The 18,558-nt window shown below is 42.1% G+C and overlaps 1 protein-coding gene and 1 long non-coding RNA gene across 2 annotated transcripts; both read left to right on the forward strand.

Moving 5' to 3' along the window:
• Nucleotides 1–4,616: 4,616 nt before the first annotated feature.
• On the forward strand, nt 4,617–5,449 carry LOC311116049. Its single transcript, XR_014611347.1, has 3 exons — nt 4,617–4,750; nt 4,855–5,103; nt 5,211–5,449. It is a non-coding gene; the product is annotated as an uncharacterized lncRNA (long non-coding RNA).
• Nucleotides 5,450–10,115: 4,666 nt separating this feature from the next.
• idh3a (isocitrate dehydrogenase (NAD(+)) 3 catalytic subunit alpha) lies at nt 10,116–18,532 on the forward strand. The gene is made up of 11 exons (XM_084191184.1): nt 10,116–10,261; nt 10,629–10,694; nt 10,904–10,987; nt 11,131–11,245; nt 12,945–13,132; nt 15,343–15,476; nt 16,131–16,233; nt 16,577–16,641; nt 16,923–17,007; nt 17,339–17,491; nt 17,867–18,532. Exons 1-11 carry the CDS (start codon nt 10,235–10,237, stop codon nt 17,948–17,950), a joined length of 1,104 nt encoding a protein of 367 aa, XP_084047310.1. The 5' UTR covers nt 10,116–10,234; the 3' UTR covers nt 17,951–18,532.
• Nucleotides 18,533–18,558: the final 26 nt, after the last annotated feature.

An 18,558-nucleotide genomic window follows, 5' to 3' on the forward strand; every position in this document is an offset into this window, starting at 1 on the left:
GGAGGAGGAGGAAAGCAGTCCCATGGTGGACGGAGGAATGTGGGGCAATGGTGAGGATTAGGAACAGGGCATTTAGAATACTGAAAAGGACGCATCATTTCCAACGTCTGATTCAATATAAGCAGGCCCAGGCCATGGTGAGGAGAACTATATCCGTCAGGCAATGAGGTCATGTTGGCATCGGTTCTGTGACACCATTGGAAGGGCGACACCTGTGGGAGAAGTGTGGGGGGTGATTTAAGAGGATGAATGGGGTCAGAAGGGGGTGGGATTATCCAGTGTTGACGAGTGGGGAGGATATGGCAGTAACAGATGAGGAGAAAGCAGAGATGATGGCCAAAGCATTTGTCCAAGTGCATAGCTCAGCAAATCTGTCAGAGGAGGGGCAGAGGGGGAGAGAGAACCCGAGAGAGGAGCATCCTGGAGTGCTGGAAAGGAGGGAGGATGTAAATGATGCGTTGAGTGCACCATTTACCAGGGCAGAGGTGAAAAGAGCAATAGGTAAGGCTGGGTTAACTTCACCTGGGAAAGATGAGGTGTGCTATGTTATGTTGGCCCATCTTAGTTGATGAGGCACTGGATAAGGTATTGGTGTTGTACAACAGAGTGTGGGAGGAGGGGAAACTACCAGGCAGTTGGAAGGAGCCAGTAGCGGGACCAATCCGGAAGCCCGGGAAGCATCCAACGAAGCCAACAAGCTATCGGCCAATAGCTTTAACATCACATGTATGTAAGATTATGGAACGTATGATCACGGAGAGGCTAACTTACTTCCTGGAGAGCAGAGGGCTAGTACCGCCACATCAGAGTGGGTTCAGGAAGGGTAGGGGAACTATGGATCCAGTGCTCTGCTTAGAAGCAGAGGTCAGGAAGGGTAGGGGAACTATGGATCCAGTGCTCTGCTTAGAAGCAGAGGTCAGGAAGGCTCAGGTGAACAAGGAGACTGTTGTAGCTGTCTTTTTTTGATGTGGAGAAGGCATATGATATGATGTGGAAGGATGGGGTTGTTAATCAAGCTTGATATTATGGGGGTAGGAGGAAGAATGTACAACTGGATAAAGGATTTCCTGTTTGGAAGGTCTCTCCAGGTGAGGGTGGGGAAGTCTTTATCAGGCAGCTACTTGGTGGATAATGGTACACCGCAGGGGAGCGTGATTAGTCCTCTGTTGTTCTCAATCATGATCAGTGATGTTTACTCTCAGGTACAGCCGGATATAGGGAGGTCGTTATTTGCAGATGATGAGGCCTTATGGAAGAGGGGAAGAAATGTGCCATACATAGTCAGGAAGGTGCAGGAAGCAATTGATGAGGTAGAGTGGTGGGCATTAATGTGGGGATTCAGGTTCTCTGTAGAGAAAACTCAGACAGTGTTCTTTACCAGGAGGAAGGTGGGAGGTGAGGTATGCTTGAGGTTATATGGGAGAAACCTGGAGAGGGTGGGGGGCCTTCAGGTTCCTTGGGGTATACTTTGATACTAGACTGACCTGGGCAGAACACATTGAGAGACTGAGCACGCCCCCATTCTCATCGACGGGGCTGTAGTGGAACAGGTTGAGAGCTTCAAGTTCCTTGGTGTCCACATCACCAACAAACTATCATGGTCCAAACACACCAAGACAGTCGTGAAGAGGGCACGACAAAGCCTATTCCCCCTCAGGAGACTGAAAAGATTTGGCATGGGTCCTCAGATCCTCAAAAAATTCTACAGCTGCACCATCGAGAGCATCCTGACTGGTTGCATCACCACCTGGTATGGCAACTGCTTGGCCTCCGACCGCAAGGCACTACAGAGGGTAGTGCGTACGGCCCAGTACATCACTGGGACCAAGCTTCCTGCCATCCAGGACCTCTATACCAGGCGGTGTCAGAGGAAGGCCCTCAAAATTGTCAAAGACTCCAGCCACCCTAGTCATAGACTGTTCTCTCTGCTACCGCACGGCAAGCGGTACCGGAGTGCCAAGTCTAGGTCCAAAAGACTTCTCAACAGCTTCTACCCCCAAGCCATAAGACTCCTGAACAGCTAATCATGGCTACCCGGACTATTTGCACTGCCCCCCCCACCCCATCCTTTTTACGCTGCTGCTACTCTGTTAATTATTTATGCATAGTCACTTTAACTCTACCCACATGTACATATTACTTCAACTACCTCAACTAGCCGGTGCCCCCGCACATTGACTCTGCAACGGTACCCCCCTGTATATATAGCCTCCCTACTGTCACTTTATTTTACTTCTGTTTTTTTTTTCTCAACACTTTTTTTGTTGTTGTTTTATTTTTACTTTTTTTGTTTAAAATAAATGCACTGTTGGTTAAGGGCTGTAAGTAAGCATTTCACTGTAATGTCTGCACCTGTTGTATTCGGCGCATGTGACCAATAAAATTTGATTTGATTTGATTTGAGTGGTGGGAAAGTGTAAGAAGGTGCTAAATGTGATGCGCTGTCTGACGGGGAAGGAGTGGGGGGGCTGGGCGTTCCTCATTGACTGAGTCTCCAGTCCTTTAGCTCACGTAGCAGACAAGACCTGCTTTATGAGGCGCTACAAACCCATGGCAGGATTAAACAGATGGGTATTCATTATTGTCAGGAAATAGAGACTGTGGAGCATGTATTGCTACAGTGCGGGCAGAATCAGAGAGAGGATGAGATTAAGTATGAGGGAGAAGGGGATACAGGAAATTAGTTTAAAGAGTATATTGAGTAGGACGTCATTAGATATAGTATCACATATTTTGTTGTATTTTTTAAGAGAAACTGGGTTGGCAGGTATGGAGGACTAAAAGTGCCACAATTAAATAAATAAATACACCATTAAATAATTACTTAAATGTGTCATTAATTAATTAAAATTTGAATTAAATACATAAATGTGTAATTAAATGTATCATTAATTAATTCAAATACCGATTCATTTTATGTAAAATACATATATAATTATTTCACTATTTACATTTACATTTCATGATCCTGCATTGCAGTGATTCATGAATTACTTAAAACTGTCAAACTGACCCATCAAAGTCAGTGGGCGGGGCTAACGCGAATCTAGTCTGATCCATTGCTTTGGTCTGAAGTAGAGTAGGCCAACCTGGATAGAGACAATGGAGGATCTCCGTGAACTTTCCAGGGAGTTGGTTAGAGACATTTTAAACTTAGCAGAGGATGTAGAAGCAGGACCTGCTGACCCAGAGCATGTAGCTAGTAAAGCAGAGGAACTTATTGAAGTTGTTGGAGTCATTTCCGCACTTTCCGACGAAGATATCGACCACAGAGTGATTGCAAATCTAGAAGAAGTTGTCCACCGCTTCTCTGGTACCAGGGCACTTCAGGCCCAACACACACAGGGACCGGGGCGTTTGGCGTTTGACATACCGAGTGCAGTTCTGGAGCATCAACTTCTTTGTGGAGTTCCCGCAGTTCAAATTGCAGCGATGTTCGGTGTGTCAAAGAGGACCATCAGGAGGCGCATGCAACAATACAGTTTAAGGTATTTACACTAAATTCATGAGTTTTCTGTTTATGAATTGCTGCTCTCATACACTCGGAAAGAATATGACGTTTAAGGTAACATTACTTGATGTTGTGTTTTTCTTGTTTGTACAGAAAGACAGATCTCTATTCAGCTGTGAATGATGAGGAGTTAGACCGTATTGTAAGTGAAATTCACAAAGTCATCCAAACACCGGCTACAAGCTAATGCGTGGTCACCTGAATGCAAGAGGTGTGCATGTTCCAAGTGAGTAGATAATAATATGGGCATTATTTAAATGTATTTTTAATTTGGAGCTCTGCCCCTTTGAAAGGTGAAGGAAGCCCGCTTATGGAAAGACATCGCCTCTGAGATGTAGAATGTGTAGAAGAAATGTGAAGAGAAACACACATTTCAGGACGGCTGACTTGTATCATCAGGATAGACATGTCCTGTGATTTTTAGCCTCCTGTTTAATAGAGGTGGAACAATATCTGACAGTAATATTCTCAGCTGTCCGGATGTGCCCCTGCTGTAAAGGGTATAATATAATCATAGAAAAGCAAAATATCATAGGAGGCAAAAAATCTCAGGTCATCTCTGTTCGAGCATGTGGTATCTATCTATCTATCTATCTATCTATCTATCTATATATGTGTGTATATATATGTATATGTGTATATATATGTATATGTGTATATATGTATATATATGTGTGTATGTATATATATATATAAATATATATATATATATATAAATATATGTATGTATGTATATATATGTATGTATATGTATGTATATATATATAAATATATGTATGTATGTATATATGTATGTATATGTATGTATGTATGTGTATATATATATATATATGTATATGTATATATAATTTTTATATATGTGTATATATATGTGTATGTATATATATATATACATACATATATATATATATATATATATATATGTATGTATGTATGTATATGTACAATATCTGACAGTAAAGTACATTTTTGAAGCTGTGGTGGTTCTGTAATAGTTGACTGTTTTACACACATTATTTATTTTATTATGACACCACTATATCCTCAAAATAAGTAGCCAGTGAGTGTGTGGTTATTCATTTTAAATTCCTCCCCTCAGTCTCAAGACTCTTTACGCAGAGTCAATGCAGAGGGAGTCTACATGAGACGTCTGAGGCTGCGTGTATTAAGGCGACGGCAGTATTTTGTTCCTGGCCCAAACTCTTTGTGGCATATAGATGGCCACCATAAGTTTATCAGGTCAGTGATATTAGCAGATAAACAAGATAAACAATGCATCTTTCTATATGTTTCATTACAATTGTTATACAATAAAGTTATATTTTTTCATGTGTTTGCAACAGGTGGAGATTTGTTGTCCACGGTGGGGTGGATGGATTCAGTCGTTTAGTGGTCTACCTGACTGTGGCCGGCAATAATAGAGCTCATACGGTCTTACAGAGCTTTATCGCCGCTGTTGAGCAGTATGGGCTGCCATCAAGGGTACGGTCTGACAAAGGGGGGGAGAATGCAGATGTAGCAGAATTCATGATCAGAAGCAGAGGTACCGACAGGAATTCACACATCACAGGCAGAAGTGTCCACAATCAGCGGTAAAGAAATATGTTTGGCAACTAGGCTCACACAACTAACATACTAGTTGAATGTACTTTAGCATATGTCATAAATTAACAATTTCTCAATTTTATCCTAAACACAGAATAGAGAGGATGTGGAGAGATGTTTATGAACATGCCCTGGACCTCTTCTATCAGATCTTTACTTCATTGGAAGATCAGGAGACACTGAATCCAGACAATGAAGTCCATCTTTTCGCTCTGCACCGGATTTTCCTTCCACTGGTTCAGCAAAGCCTCGACTCTTTTCGAGATGCTTGGAACTTCCACGGTCTTAGAACTGAAAGGAATCAGTCACCACAGCAACTCTGGAGAAGTTACAGGGAGCAAGGCCCTGAGGAGGATCCTACTGAGGTTAACAATGAACTTTAAACACTTTCTTAAAATTGTTTCCCCAAAGGAATTATGGGAGAAAAAAATGGTGCTAAATGTGATACTTTAAATGAAACATTTACTATAGATTATTGTCTCTTTAAAATCTCCCGAGCTTTTAAAGATCAACCTGTGAGCTGTAGTTTCTACAGTGCATACTATGCAAAGCTGTATTATTTAAAAAAACTGAATAAGTAACATTTCATTTCTCACTGCCTTGGTGACCAAAAATAACAATCTTGTGTAAGGACATGTCAAACTAGTTTTAAGTACAAGACTGATTATGCTTGTCATCCATTCAGGTTCCTGAAGAATATGGGATCGATTGGAACGGACCTCACTGCCTTCATCGAGGCACTGTGTCAGTCCCCGAGGTTCAGCTGGCCCGTGAGCTCTCAGATGAAGAGGTTGCAATTTTGCCAGCTCCAGGAGTTTCTGTTACTGATGCACTTAGACTATATGTAGAGACTGTGGAAGTGTTATCAAGAATCTTAGACTGATGTCCAACCCATGTTTTTATTTGTTGTGTTAGAACAAGCAAGGAAAAACTGAAAGTTTACTTTCCTTTTAAAAGAAAGGAAAAAAAGCTGTTTCTTTGAAGCTTCCTGTCTCATTATGGTCCACAGAATGACTAACATGAATGCTGTACTGTTAGCACTGAAGGTGCAGAACAGTTTGATTTTAGTAAATGGAAGAAAAAAAAGTCAACTACTGCACAGTGTGTTAATGTTTTCAAAGACACTGAACTTGTGTCAATTCATCTGAACTGTGTATGCATTGACATTAGGGCTGGGCAATATGGAGAAAATCAAATATCACATTTTTGACCTAACACCTTGATGTCGATATTGCAACGATATTGTAAGGTTGACAATTGGTGCATTCACAAAATATCTTCCACATTTAGATTTCGGATAAATAACTATCATATTGTGGATATAATGATTAAGTGGTAAAAGGCAAATAATAGAACAGCTAGAACAGTCTGGTAAGTTCAGAAAATGACATCACTTTACTGTAATGCAGCTCTCCAAGTCCTGAAGTAAGAAGTTCAGCTTTAAACAGTACGCTTGGAATTTTATCCGCATTGTGGTCAGCCAAACAACAGACAGTGTGTGTGTAGCTTCTTCGGCTAACTTGGACTTGTGCTGGTCGTCTCGTCATATTCCTTCTGGCTCCAATGATATATGGCGCAAAGAGCTTTGCTACCTCCGCTGCAACACAGAAAAACGTAACAGCTCAATGGTCACCAGTCAGCTAAAACAGCCTCTACTTCTATCTTGGGATGCTCAAGCCAGCTAACACCATTTAGCCGATTAGCGAACTAGCTAGGTTTATGCTTCCCCCCCATTAACAATAAACGTGTCACGCACGAAGCATCATAATACCGCATGCAAATACATGTTCGAGTCGATCTAATTTAACCTACACGTGTGTCCCGAATCATTAAATAGTAGCACACCTGGCTAACATGAAATTACTTAGCTTACCTTGGACAGGTGCAGTGGCGGCTCCTGAAAAAATTCTCAGGAGGGGCAATTTTTCTGATGATTTAGGTGACCTACACACATTTTAAAAAATATATGTCCAGCAACAACATGAAGACAGGGGCAGCATATAAGTCAATACCAGAAGCATTTATTGACTGATCTCAAAAGTGTTGGCTTACCAGGGTTGGTGGAGCCCTCAGTTTCATATTTGCCTCGCAAAGCTAACTCAAACACTCCGCAAAACTTCACACACTGGATTAGCCGGCTGAGGATGTGGCGGTTCTTGCTAATGTCGTAGTAAATATATTTGTTATAGTGAATATGGAATATGATATGTTGAGTAAAATGTTGTGCTAAGATCTATTTAGGTCAGGAGCTGGTTATAAGTTCTGTTCCTATCCAATAACAATGGACAAAAGGGTCCTATCTTGTCAGCAGGTGGCCAAGGACAACACCCACGCCATAGGCCTCTCAGTTCTTCCAACTCACGAGTTCTTGCTCTGAGGACACACACACACACACACACACACACACACACATCATCACTGTTAAACACACACACACACACACACACACACACACACACACACAAATCCCCTCTCTTAGGCTGAACATTGTTTCGGGGCTCTCTTCAGATAATAATAATAATAATAATAATAATAATAATAATAATAATAATAATAATATGCCATTTAGCAGACGCTTTTATCCAAAGTGACTTACAGTCATGCATGCATACATTTTTGTGTATGGGTGGTCCCGGGGATCGAACCCACTACCTTGGCGTTACAAGCACCATGCTCTACCAGCTGAGCTACAGAAAGTGGATACTCATGGATGCGCATCGCAATTGTAAAATGTCAACACAATTGGAGACACCACGTCATTTTTGGAGACATGTTATTGACAGTAAACTATTGTAGATGCGACTGCTAACTAAATAAAACATTTTAGCTGGCTAGCTAATCATCTTAGCTAAATGTGGGGCAAACAATTCAGTTATTTACCGTTAATTTGAGGGATTGAGGTGAAAGAAATCGAGTTACATAGTGATACTTTACGATATACTGTATTGACAATATCGCAATATTTTAGCGCTAGTTGGCTGTACCTGCACCAAAACACCATTATTGTTCCTTCATAGCTTGTTCTCAATCTTTTCACATTGGGAGCCAATTTGTTTTCAGCACTTTTATTTCCATGACTGATCAACACTCGTTCTCATGGCTTTCTGATCCCTCTACAACAGACATATGGTGCGCAATAAAATCACAGTATCGAATCGCAATACGTATAGAATCATGAGACTCGCAATGCTGATGCATATATCTTATCGTGAGGTTCCTGGCAATTCCCAGCCCAAGTTCATTTGCCACAACAAATCTCTTCGCTAGCAAACGCGATGTCTTCTCCAAAACGGCAATGTGTCTCCAGCAATGTTTACTTTTTTGACGTTCTATGGCATCTCCACTTTCCAAGCATATATGACCACATGTAATATTTTGGTAAGTGATGCAAATAGTGAACTATGTAGGGCCAGGATGTAAAATATATGTAGCTGCAGCAATTTCTCTTATCTGATATGGTAAGTAATGGGGCTTAATTTATAGCTCCCTAAGAGTTTGACGAACGGGTCCGTGAACGCGATTCCAGATATATTTACCTCTGAATAAACTGCCTTTATTATACCATATCCACCCTGTCCAAAGTCTCTACTTGGTCTCAGTTCTCCAGTAAACGTGTGATTATCAACACTAACCTCATCGTTGTGGCGGCGGACAGCTAGCCTGTATCCCTCATCCAGTTGAGTGGCAATGTCTTTTTTCGTTCGTACCAATTTTTGGAAAATCCTCGGGTGTAGGACTTTCCGCCTTTAGTAGAAACCTGTTGAATTATTAAATTTGGTCTGGGAGGTCCCAATTGTTTCGTTGCCAATTTATCTTCATTTGTTCGCCGACAAAAAGGAACTTCTTTCAAACAATCCGCTTCCGCTCTTTTCTCAGTTACGTTCATGGTTACGTAACGTATGACGAAAGCGCGTAAGTGCAAGCCCACAGACACCCATAGAGATTGTATTGAAGGCTCTGAAATTTGAAAAAAATAGATTTTACATGGGAGTCTATGACAGACTTCTGGGCGATTTTCAATCTGACTGAAATCGCCCCAAAAGGGGGGGGAGCCATTTGAAGCACGACTTTAGCCTGATTCGACATTTAGTGGCAGTGTGGCACTGTGGCAGATCAGACGTATAGATTACAACACTGATAACTACTGTTGCCGTGATATAATTGATTAGAAAAAAAATCCCTTCCTTTTCCCGTTTGGCAGTGCGTCGCCCATATCGCCCTATTGAACAGGCCGCCCATGGACAGGTGTACGTGATTGAGCGGCCGGTATCTGCTGTGACTGAGCTGCCGGAGTCACCGGTGCCGCGGGAGCCGTTGGACTTCTGCTCAGAGCTTCCTCAATCAAATTCGCTGCTTCTCTCAGCAGCTCCGGGCAACTTTTAGACATTTTGTCCTGCACCTCACACAGCGTCTCAACATTGGGGCTAGCAGGACCGAGTCTTCTCTTGATTTTTAGCCGTTGCAATGAAAGTTCTGTTTAACCGTGTAACTAAACCAACGTAGAGGTGAATAGCGCCACCCAGTGTATTGGAATGTGTTCAGTAGCTCTGCATCAATCCATTATCCGGAATTGATTTGTCTTGGCTTGATGCAGAGGGTAACCAATCAGGCGTTAGGTTCCGCCTACCAACTTTTGATGGGTCAGTTTGACAGTTTTAAGTAATTCATGAATCACTGCAATGCAGGATCATGAAATGTAAATGTAAATAGTGAAATTATTATATATGTATTTTACATAAAATTAATCGGTATTTGAATTAATTAATGACACATTTAATAACACATTTATGTATTTAATTCTAATTTAATTAATTAATGACACATTTAAGTAATTATTTAATGGTGTATTTATTTATTTAATTGTGGCACTTTTAGTCCTCCATAGGCAGGTAGGATTTAGTTTATCCCTGTCTCTGGGCCACACTCCAGTACGGTAGGTGGCGGTAATGCACCATAACATAAATAAACCCCACTGAAGAAGAAGAAGAAGAAGAAATTTGTCCAATCTGGAAACGCATGAAAGTAGTCGCTCTGACCACGGCTTCGCGCAAGGACGATATCATCCGCTTCCAGCCCGGAAGTCCCGGTAGCGGCAGAGGACCAAATTAACAGACGAGTATGGCTAGCAACGCGTGGAGGTCAATGGTAAGAAAATGCCGTTTGTCAGCGTCAAAATAATTGAATGTAACTTGGCATGTATTGGATTTATGTGTGTGTGTAATGTAAGCTCATGTGCTTGAATGACTTTGTTGGTTGTTATTAGGTTCTTTCCATGGATTTTCTGTGAGGCCTTTTACTGTGCGTGTGTGTGTCCTTGTCTTGCTACTACTGTAGCGAGCTATGCTATGTTTATCTGCCTAATGCTTGACAATTGACATTTCGTGTTTGTCAATATGTTTCCGATTCAATCTCACTAGACTAGAGATACAGTTTGTGGATGTTGTTGTGATACATTGTATCTGCGCGGTAGTAATTTTGCAGCAATAACCTTTCGCTCATCTCCCTGCTTCAGCTCTCTCACGTCGTGGGGGCAGCAAAGAGGCCGACGGTATGTTCAAGATCTGTTTTCAGCAGGGGGGTAAGTCAAGGACTGAGAACCAGACTACAAGTCTACACCTGTCTTTTTATACAAGTTCTCCCTCATTGCCAAAAAATGCTGAAATTACGTAATTCATGATCCAGTGTTTAGTGTGTTATGGATTACCTTTCCAACCATGGCCTAAGGTCAGTCCTAATATGTAATCCCTTTAAAACAGATTTTAAAAGGGGTTTGTTTTCTCTTTACAGTTGCAAACTGTTACATTAATTCCCGGGGATGGAATCGGTCCAGAAATATCTGTGGCTGTCATGAAGATTTTCGAGTCTGCTAAGGTAAGCTGTCAAACTCTCTCTCACACACAGCAAATTGTAGGGTTAACAGCAGAACATAATGCCATTTGCATGGAAAGTTTTACGGAACATTTAACTGGATTCCTTTCTGTACCGTTCTAAGTCCTCTCTTTACCACCCGTTAGGTTCCAATCCAGTGGGAGGAGAGGAATGTGACAGCCATCCAGGGCCCAGGAGGTAGATGGATGATCCCTCCAGACTGTAAGGAGTCTATGGACAGGACCCTGATCGGGTTAAAAGGTAGGTAGCAGCCACAGAGATCCTATGTCATTCTATGGTAGCAGGGACCTGCATGCTCATGATGTACATAATGTACTGAAGTCGGCTGAAAAAGAAGACCCTCCTGCAGGCGGCATCAAAGGGGATGGAGTTGAGTTCATATGGGATGGAGTTGAGTTCATATGGGATGGAGTTGAGTTCATAGGGGATGGAGTTGAGTTCATAGGGGATGGAGTTGAGTTCATAGGGGATGGAGTTGAGTTCATAGGGGATGGAGTTGAGTTCATAGGGGATGGAGTTGAGTTCATATGGGGATGGAGTTGAGTTCATATGGGGATGGAGTTGAGTTCATATGGGGATGGAGTTGAGTTCATATGGGGATGGAGTTGAGTTCATATGGGGATGGAGTTGAGTTCATATGGGATGGAGTTGAGTTCATAGGGGATGGAGTTGAGTTCACAGGGGATAGTATGTAGGGTTCACAGGGGATAGTATGTAGGGTTCACAGGGGATAGTATGTAGGGTTCACAGGGGATAGTATGTAGGGTTCACAGGGGATAGTATGTAGGGTTCACAGGGGATAGTATGTAGGGTTCATAGGGGATAGTATGTAGGGTTCAAAGGGGATACTATGTAGGGTTCACAGGGGATACTATGTAGGGTTCACAGGGGATACTATGTAGGGTTCACAGGGGATACTATGTAGGGTTCACAGGGGATAGTATGTAGGGTTCACAGGGGATAGTATGTAGGGTTCACAGGGGATAGTATGTAGGGTTCACAGGGGATACTATGTAGGGTTCACAGGGGATACTATGTAGGGTTCACATGGGATACTATGTAGGGTTCACAGGGGATAGTAGCCTATGTGTTCAAATCACATTTCATTGGTTCTCTGTAGCTCAGCTGGTAGAGCACGGCGCTTGTAACGCCAGGGTAGTGGGTTCGATCCCCGGGACCACCCATACACAAAAAATTTATGCACGCATGACTGTAAATCGCTTTGGATAAAAGCGTCTGCTAAATGGCATATTATTATTATTATTATTATTGGTCACATATATAGCAGATGTTATTGCAGGTGTAGCGAAATGCTTGTGCTCCTAGTTCCAACAGTGCAGTAGTGTCTAACAATTCACAATAATACACACAATTCTAAAAGTAAAAGAATGGAATTAAGAAATATACATATTAGGACGAGCGATGTCGGAGTGGCATTGACTAAAATACAGTAGAATAGAGTATATACATGAGATGAGTAAAGCAGTATTCAGTAGATGCAAACAGAAAATGTTTGAAAAAGTTTTGCAACTGAAAATGGAAACAAGTATTTTATTAGAAGTACAGGTAGTCCCTCCCTGTTTCAGTCTTATTTACTTCTGTTTGGTTCCTAATGAACAGTAACCTGGTGTTTTAAAGGCCCAGTGCAGTCAAAAAATAGATTTTCCTGTGTGTTTTTTTAAATATATATTTCCACACTGAGGTTGGAATATTACTATGATGTTTTGAACATGAGGATAATGCCCATTTTAGTGTAAGAGCTGTATTAAAAGACCGCCAGAAATGTCAGCCTCTTGTGGTGGGATGGAGTTTGTTTTCAGGTGGTCACCAGGCTAATCACAATAAGGTACTCCAATGTTAGCCAGAAATGATTTGATGTTGAGATAAAAACGTCTGCGTTGGACTTTTAACCCCCGCCCTCCTCTGTGTGTGTGTGTAGGCCCCCTGAAGACGCCCATCGCAGCCGGCCACCCCTCCATGAACCTGCTACTCAGGAAGACCTTTGACCTGTATGCCAATGTGCGTCCCTGCGTGTCCATCGAGGGCTACAAGACCCCCTACACCGACGTCGACCTGGTCACCATCAGGGAGAACACTGAGGGAGAGTACAGCGGCATCGAGCACATAGTAAGTAGCTATGGTAACAGGGTCACGTTCAGTAGGAGAGAAATGGAAGAGAACGTTTTGAGTGAAACCGATTTTTCAAATGTGTGGATTTCAAAGTGAATGTGTCAATATGTAAAATGGCTGCAGCTAACAGTGAGGGGGGAAACTACAGAGGGAAAGAACACGTAGCGGTAGCTACCTCGTATGTTAAAATGGCTGCAGCTAACACTGACTACAGAGTGATAGAACACGTAGCGGTAGCTACCTCGTATGTTAAAATGCCTGCAGCTAACACTGACTACAGAGTGATAGAACACGTAGCGGTAGCTACTTCGTATGTTAAAATGGCTGCAGCTAACACTGACTACAGAGGGATAGAACACGTAGCGGTAGCTACCTCGTATGTTAAAATGGCTGCAGCTATCACTGACTACAGAGTGATAGAACACGTAGCGGTAGCTACCTCGTATGTTAAAATGGCTGCAGCTAACACTGACTACAGAGGGATAGAACACGTAGCGGTAGCTACCTCGTATGTTAAAATGGCTGCAGCTAACACTGACTACAGAGTGATAGAACACGTAGCGGTAGCTACCTCGTATGTTAAAATGGCTGCAGCTAACACTGACTACAGAGGGATAGAACACGTAGCGGTAGCTACCTCGTATGTTAAAATGGCTGCAGCTAACACTGACTACAGAGGGATAGAACACGTAGCGGTAGCTACTTCGTATGTTTGCTGGAATGTTTGTTCAGGAGAATAATGAATTGGCTGATCCCTCCTACTGACCAGAGGGGTATATACTACAAAGCAGGATCAATGAGTTAGCCAGCTAACTTTGATAAACAACCAGAAATAACTATGGATTTTTTGGGGGGGTTAATTAAGAAAGCTAAACTTAGAAAGGTGTTTTTGTTTGTTGAGTCAGAATATCTAGTCAGCTAGCTAACTCCTTGATCCTGCTTCGTAGTATTCCTCTGGATGGAATATTCTTACAGCAATACCATGCAGGGATGTGTTCATTAGGTATGAAATGGTAGAGAATGTTTTTGAAATGGAGGTGAAACAAAAGAGGTCCTACCTGAACATGTCCAAGAAGAATGTTCAGGTTATTATTATTATTAACGTCTACGTTGTGCCCTGCTGAACATGACCCAGTATTTCAACACTCGAGTGGGTCCTTTATTAGGGCATCTGGTGTAGATTCCAGAGCAAATGTCAGCACTAAAAATGGTTGCGAATGGTTTGACAGGTCTGACTGAATGTCACGTTAACTGTGATGTGACGACTCTGGTCAGTCGTTTTTCAGCTCTTTTATATAAGCAGCTGTTCAAGGCTTAGAGCTGAGCCGTCCGTATTTTCAGTGTGGTGTTGTGTGGAATGTGTTCTCGGTTATTGAAACCGTTTTATCTGGGTTGGACAGGGCACAACACACACAGGTGATTTGGTTATTCTCCAGGTGTTCCTTAGGGAAGCCAGAGGAACAACAGCTTCACTAACCAGACCACCACCCCAGTCTCTAACCCTAGTGTGCCCTAATGTATGTTCATCAAATTCTCTCTCTAAGTTCTCCTTTCTTCACTTAGTTTTTTTTTTTTCAACTAAAGGTATTGTATGTTATTCCTACATAGCTGCTATCTTAATTTGATCGCTCTTGTCGCAGAGAATTTTAAGCAGGAAATGCGAACTTGTAGTGTGTTCAATGTTTTAAAAAGGCTTCTAAAGTTTATAATTTCCACTTTAAAATGTCAGACTTGATTTGCCCAAATGAAAAAATGTATCTACCCCTACAAAAATGTCAGTTTTAATAATAATCGACATAATAATTAACATTTACTGTTGCTGCAGGATTATTTTCCTGCTGTGCGAAACTGGTCAAATTAAAGATGGCACATCTGTAACTTCTTGACGACGTCACTTCCTTTACAGTGAAATCCCATTGGATGTAGTCGCCACCACAGGCTGAGAGGACTTTTCATTTCTCCACTGATGGTTATGAATATCTTATAGAAATCTTCTCTTCCATTTTAATTTTTCTAGTTAAATTGTTTTTTAAAAGTAGCTCAGTTGTCTTTCCCAGTTGTTACTGTCCCTCAGAACATTTTATGACCCATGCAGGTCATGAGTGACTACATCACTGATTCAAAATATTTTTTATTCTGTATGGTTAATGAAGTCATCCATTGTTTGATTTAGGCTAATGTGATGGTCTCCTCCTCTTGTGTGGTAGATCGTTGACGGCGTGGTTCAGAGCATCAAACTCATCACGGAAGATGCCAGTCGACGTATCGCTGAGTATGCCTTTGAGTATGCAAGAAATAACCAAAGAAACAGCGTCACGGCCGTTCACAAAGCCAACATCATGTAAGTCTTACAGCTCCAGAATCAAATAGGCTGTGGAATCTTTTTAGAAATGTTACATTTTTTTATCCTTGTGGATCATTTCAAAATGAGAAGCGATGATCAGTAAAAATCTAACTTGTATGTTTTATAACAAATGTTGACTAAATGTGTGATCACCATGGGGTCAATTACAGTCAAAACAGAATGATAATATATATAAAATGAAAATGTTATTGGTCACGTACACATATTTTAGCAGATGTTATCGCAGGTGCAGCTAAATGCTTATGTTCTTTGCTCCAAAGGGCAGTAATACCTAGCAATACAAAACGATACGCTCAAATAAATGTTTTTATTAAATAAATAAAATATCATAATGAGCATATCAATGGCACCACTATTCAGGCATTGGGGCTCCCGAGTGGCGCAGCGGTCTAAGGCACTGCATCTCAGTGCTTGAGGCGTCACTACAGAGACCCCCTGGTTCGATTCCAGGCTGTATCACAACCGGCCGTGATTGGGAGTCCCATAGGGCGGCGCACAATTGGCCCAGCGTCGTCCGGGTTTGGCCGGTGTAAAGCCGTCATTGTAAACAAGAATTTGTTCTTAACTGACTTGCCTAGTTAAATAAATAAAATGAAACTAATGTGCCTCGGGTTTTGATGTTTTGACTAGGCGTATGTCGGATGGGCTGTTCCTGAGGAAATGCAGAGAGGTGGCTGAGAGCTTCAAGGACATCAAGTTTACTGAGATGTACCTGGACACCGTGTGTCTCAACGTGTGTACACTCCTTTACACTGTTCTTCTACTTGACGCTGTTTTGATGCATGTCACATTCTCTGTCCTAAAGCCTCATTTACACCTACCGCTTCAATCGAAGGTCTGCTCCCGTCTGCGTGTTTTCGGCGCACCTCCCTTTGAAAGGTGACGTGCGCGGACGCAGAGATGTGTCCATGCCGACGGGAGTGGGAAGTTCGATATTGCGTCGTTTCGTTTGGCGCAGACCTAGCAGATGACCCGGAAGCAGTAGATTGGGGGGGAATTAGGCTGAATGAGTTTTTCATGTTGAAGCAGTTGATGGAAATGGGGGCTTAATCAGGTTCTGGTGTTGAATGTTTCAGATGGTGCAAGATCCGACCCAGTTTGACGTGCTGGTGATGCCCAACCTGTACGGGGACATTCTCAGGTCACTTTCTATTGATTTCAATGGATCTATATTCATTAACCGCTATTAAAATGCAATGCGTTTTTAAGCTATTAATTCAAACATGAATAGCTTAGCAGAGTTTGGTCGTATGGGGCCCAATACTGGCTTTATAATAATAATAATAATATGCCATTTAGCAGACGCTTTTATCCAAAGCGACTGACTTTAATATGTGTTGCGTTAATGTGACTATATGATTCTGCTTACTAAAGGCTGTGGCTACTGATAGTGTTGTGTGTGTTGTGTGTCATGTATTGCAGTGATCTTTGTGCTGGACTTATTGGAGGTCTGGGAGTCACTCCTAGTGGAAACATTGGCGCCAACGGAGTCGCCATTTTTGAATCGGTTTGTCTCCCGCTTTACCTGGCCGTTGTTATCCGAAAGATGTTTAGCTACTCTGTCTCAACTGTTTTGATAGAATGCATGGGCTTCTTGTCCTGTGCCAGTATATTGTGCAATACCTAAATATATGTTTGGACTTCCCACTCTTCAACAAAACAATAATATATTTCAATAAGTCGTCCATTCTAATCAATGTACGGAAGCTGTTCCAGTGTTGGGAGTAGAAGTTTTAATATTATCCCTGTACCCTGAGGGTATGAAAAAATGTATGCACTCACTAACTGTAAGTGGCTCTGGATAAGAGCGTCTTCTAAAATGACTGAAATGTATCCAGGTCCACGGGACGGCCCCTGATATAGCCGGTCTGGACATGGCCAACCCTACGGCTCTGCTGCTCAGCGCTGTGATGATGCTGCGTCACATGGGAATGCACGACTACGGCAAGAAGATCGAGACCGCCTGCTTCGACACCATCAGAGACAAGCAGGTGGGGGCATTTGTTTTGTTTTTACCCCAATAGTGACTATTGTGGCTCTTGCGTATCGGTGCCGGAATACATTTTGAAGTGGAGGTGCCCCGGGGAGGAGGAGGAGTAGTTCCTTGTTATTGGAGGACAGCTCGGAGCGTCTGCTCTCTTCTATCCGATGCCTAAGGGGAGGGAGGCGAATGTTTGGGTAGTTGGTTTACAATATGTTGGGTCCCCTGGACACCACACCTCCTTCCGGTGCCCAATGCTCTTATGTATTCTTTCTGTAGATCTAACAAGATGACAGGTTTTTTTTTGTCAGTTGGTCATTTGTATGCAAAAATCTGCTTTGGCTTTTTAAAATGAATTCATTGGGCTGCTTCTCTCCTCTCCCAGGTGCTGACGGGGGACCTTGGTGGGAAGTCAAAGTGCTCCGAGTTTACAGAGGAGATCTGCCGTAGAGTGCGAGACATGGACTGAAACTACAACTGTTGATTCTGAAGAAGACTTCATAAGAATTCAACCACTTCTTTGAACTTTACTCCTAAAGACTCTGGGCGTGTTCCAGGTTGTCAGTACTGCAGTCACGATGCCGCTGCACATCTTAGATTACTATATCATATTTATGTAGGTTCCTGAGAAGAGACAATTCTCCAGGTTTTCTAGAAATAGACATTGGATAATCTGTGCGGTGTGGACTGCAATAAATCACAACCTGGAACGCACCCTATATATGGATGGATATTCGCTCTTAAGGTGTATTTACGCACAATTTTACTCACATGACATTACCTAAATGGAATGGAATCATTTCATGGCGCAAACTTCCCCAAAGTTATACTAGCCTCTATACTGCGTAGCACTCCACCTGTGTTGTCCGGCAGTGGTTCTGATAGTTGCTAGTTTTTTTTAAAATGGTAAATGTAATGCTAACAGCTTAATTGTATTTTATTTATTATTTCTACCAGTCGGTTTCCTGTGCATGAATGGATTGGATTGTACCAGTGTCTCATGTTTATGCAGCTCTTTTCAGTTCCATACATAAAACATAAGATTACATGACTTAAAGCCTGACGTCTCATTTATTT

The sequence above is a fragment of the Coregonus lavaretus genome (genome assembly GCF_964263955.1).
Source record: "Coregonus lavaretus genome assembly, contig: HAP1_SCAFFOLD_315, whole genome shotgun sequence".
Taxonomy (NCBI): domain Eukaryota; kingdom Metazoa; phylum Chordata; class Actinopteri; order Salmoniformes; family Salmonidae; genus Coregonus; species Coregonus lavaretus.

Excerpts from the sequence above, each read along its gene's own strand:
- idh3a (XM_084191184.1), top strand. The coding sequence starts at position 10,235 with ATGGCTAGCAACGCGTGGAGGTCAATG. Across the intron at positions 10,262-10,628 it reads GCAACGCGTGGAGGTCAATG|CTCTCTCACGTCGTGGGGGC; the intron begins GTAAGAAAATGC and ends TCCCTGCTTCAG. Across the intron at positions 15,477-16,130 it reads GTTCACAAAGCCAACATCAT|GCGTATGTCGGATGGGCTGT; the intron begins GTAAGTCTTACA and ends TGTTTTGACTAG.